This window comes from Paramisgurnus dabryanus, chromosome 3 (genome assembly GCF_030506205.2).
Source record: "Paramisgurnus dabryanus chromosome 3, PD_genome_1.1, whole genome shotgun sequence".
Classification (NCBI taxonomy): Eukaryota; Metazoa; Chordata; class Actinopteri; order Cypriniformes; family Cobitidae; genus Paramisgurnus; species Paramisgurnus dabryanus.
Window position 1 is genome coordinate 22,541,905 of NC_133339.1, and position 3,085 is coordinate 22,544,989.

Genomic DNA, 3,085 nt, shown 5'->3' on the forward strand with positions numbered 1-3,085 from the left:
ATAAATTCGCCAATTTATAATGGCATGTGATGCTGCACTGAAGCATGCAGCATGAAATTCTTATATAGGTATGAGATTACCACCAGTAAGCCCAAATCGTATATTTAGGACTTGTGTATAAACTTAAGATTTACATTTTTCAGTTTAGCATTTTGATTTATATTTAAATACTGACAATTTTCCTATTTAAATAAGGATTGAAATGCATATGCATAAATAAGGCTGTACAAATTTGATCCAAATTGCAAAATTTTAATCTGCACTTGCCCAGTTGTTAAGCCTATGGCTGACCTTTAATGTAAGAAAATCAAGTGTTAAAACGACACCTTTATTCAAAGCATGCTACACTACTTCAAGTTTCAATGTTGTTTACAAAAAACAGCATGCAGCATTGAGGTTTCATTTCAAAAGTGCTGGACACACCGAGCATCGCGCATGCCGAGGGAAGAAAGCGGTCTGCAGGTGACCGGGAAAAGAAACTCTAGCAGGGTTTACCAGCAGATGCGCGCCTCTCCTCTCGCGTGCTCTCGGTCACAAGTTAAACTCGAAACAAAAATACATTTTGACATTATATAAAGATTAAAACATCCGCGATACCAAGGTGCAAAAGTCACAATGCATGCTTTTGGAAGTGATTGTCTTGTACAAACAATGCAATTATTTAAATAACTGTACGTTGCTTTTGAGGTAAAAACGTGTAAACACTTCACTGTAAGTTCACTTGTTTCAATACTGTTTCCCTTAATATATACTAGGCTATACGAAAATGTATCTAAAATACAAAGAGCTACGTAAACATTAATAAACAATACATTCTCATTAAGTAAACGTGCAACTTTATCTCTCATCTTTGCTTTTAACAATTCATTCACGTCGGATTTCTTTACAACAAGAAGAAAGTAAGAATGTTCGTTGCATATCTCCGTTCCCAGTCGGTGCTCATGCCATTCAGTCCCGCATTACAGGTGACATCTGTCTCTAACTCAGCCCGATCATCACTGCCTCGACGTCTTTGGATGGTCTCCGATCCTTAACCAAAAAGTTAATCATACTTTCGGACTTGATCATGAGGTTGCAACCAAGAAAGAAGATCCCGAACATCACGGTGAGCGAGAGAACGCACAGCACGGCGATCTGCACCACACGCGTAACGAACAACTTGCGCTCGTCCTGCGCAAGAACTAAAGACCCGCCGCCGTCGCTCGCGGTCACTTCGCTCCCGTTGCCTGCGCAGCAGTCCACCAGCGTCCCCGCGAGCTCGTGGCTGCGGTTTAGCAGACCCCCGTGCCTAAAAACGGTGTGATTGAAAAATGTTGCGTTCATCCTGGACGCAAAAATACTAAAAATACAATAAAAAATCAAGCCTTTGATTGCATAGACTGACTTTTGGCAACTGCCTGTTGAATCGTCCAAGTTTCATAAGGATGAGAACTAACGCAAGTAGTTTCTAAAATCATCTGTGGTGATTCACACCATCAATGCAAATTGGAGAAAAAAAGTGCGGCGCATTTGTTAGGTTCACTGTTGACTGTTAATTAACGCTCAAGATGAGTGCGGCAAGCCAATGCAACTGAACTGAGACCTGTGCGCAGGTTTCGTGTTGTTTGTGGTCCATGTGGAAAAGGGTGGGGGTGGCCACGAGAGAGCGATCAGCATGAATGTCGCCTGAGAGACCGTCAGACCTGGAAGATGCTCTATTCAGTGGGGATCTAGTAAACTGATCAAAAACGAGCAACATTCCATGTCTTCAAGTTGATGGTATAAAAAAAGTGTTTTTTGGAAACATGAACGAGATCCGTGTTTTCCCAAAATAAGAAATTGCTGTAAAGCCCAGACTACAAGAATAATTTTGTAACCAACGTTTATTGGATTGGATTCACGCAGTGTAAAGTAAATTCAGGTAAACTATTACAATAATTTGAGAAAGTGAAGACAGCGCATGAGGTGATGCCAGGCGAGTTGGTTGAGAGCGCGCGGGCGGACAGGCGTGCGCGCGCGGATGTTGGCAAATGTCACAGTGACAGAAAGAACCGTGGGAGAGATAAGACGGAGATAAATTAAGAAACGACAAACGAAGGGTATCAAACGAAAGAAAACTTTTCAAACTTAAACGTCTAAAATTGAATCCTCGCATTCTTTGCCAAATGACAGACAAATATAGTTTAGTTAATTGAGACTCTGAAATAATTAAAGCGATACACGTTTATTCCCCTTCAGAGCTAGATAAAACTTTATGCGTAAAGCAATTTTCACTGCCTGTCAGAGAAAATAGCAATTTGACAAAAGCGTTTAATACATTCTGGCAAGAGTCATAAGGGATAGACATTTATCCACAAAGTAATCGCATAAAGCGAATTAAATATTTTAAAACAGTTTGTTTCTTACTTCCATCACTTTTTAAATTAACACACAGAACCCAAAAGGTCTTCAAACTGTAAATCTACAGTATGAGATTCCTACACACAGCTTCAGTGGACTTCACAAACAACATCTTTGTGTATTTAATAACATTAATTTTCTTTCTTTGAGATTGAATTTACAATAGCAATTATTACAGTCTGATAGTCATGAATATCAACGTGTTTATGTATTGCACAAACATATTGGATGGATCACCATGCTCCTTAGCAACAAGCAGCCTTTATGCATGAAGACAGATGGTTGTTGTTGTTGTTTTTTTTGAAAAACTGAAAAATGTGTAATGCAATAGACAGAGAAGGTTGCAGGGTGCATGGTTAGAAAAGTGGGGAGATGTATTTACCTAACTGAGGAAATTGGCAGCATAGCAACGAAATTTAAGATGATGTCCCCTAGCAACCAAGTATGCTTCACCTCCATTTTCCAATGCTCGTACACATGTACAGAAAAACTAGTGGTTAACTTTAACAAACAAGCCAACGGCATAGATTTTGATAAGTCTGGCACAGCCTTGCACTCAAACATACGCAGACATGCTCTTGCACTCACAGTTAAACAGGACGCACTGTTCTCAAGCTTTCAGCGTAATTATTTTGGTTGATTCAACTGAGGTACTGAAGAAAACAGGATGAATACAAATGCCTAACCTTTTCTTTTGGCACATGGT

General features: G+C 39.7%; 1 protein-coding gene across 1 annotated transcript; it reads right to left on the reverse strand.

Moving 5' to 3' along the window:
• Positions 1-978: 978 nt before the first annotated feature.
• rprml (reprimo-like) lies at positions 979-1,323 on the reverse strand. Its single transcript, XM_065273243.1, has one exon. The coding sequence runs from the start codon at positions 1,321-1,323 to the stop codon at positions 979-981; it is 345 nt and encodes a 114-aa protein (XP_065129315.1).
• Positions 1,324-3,085: the final 1,762 nt, after the last annotated feature.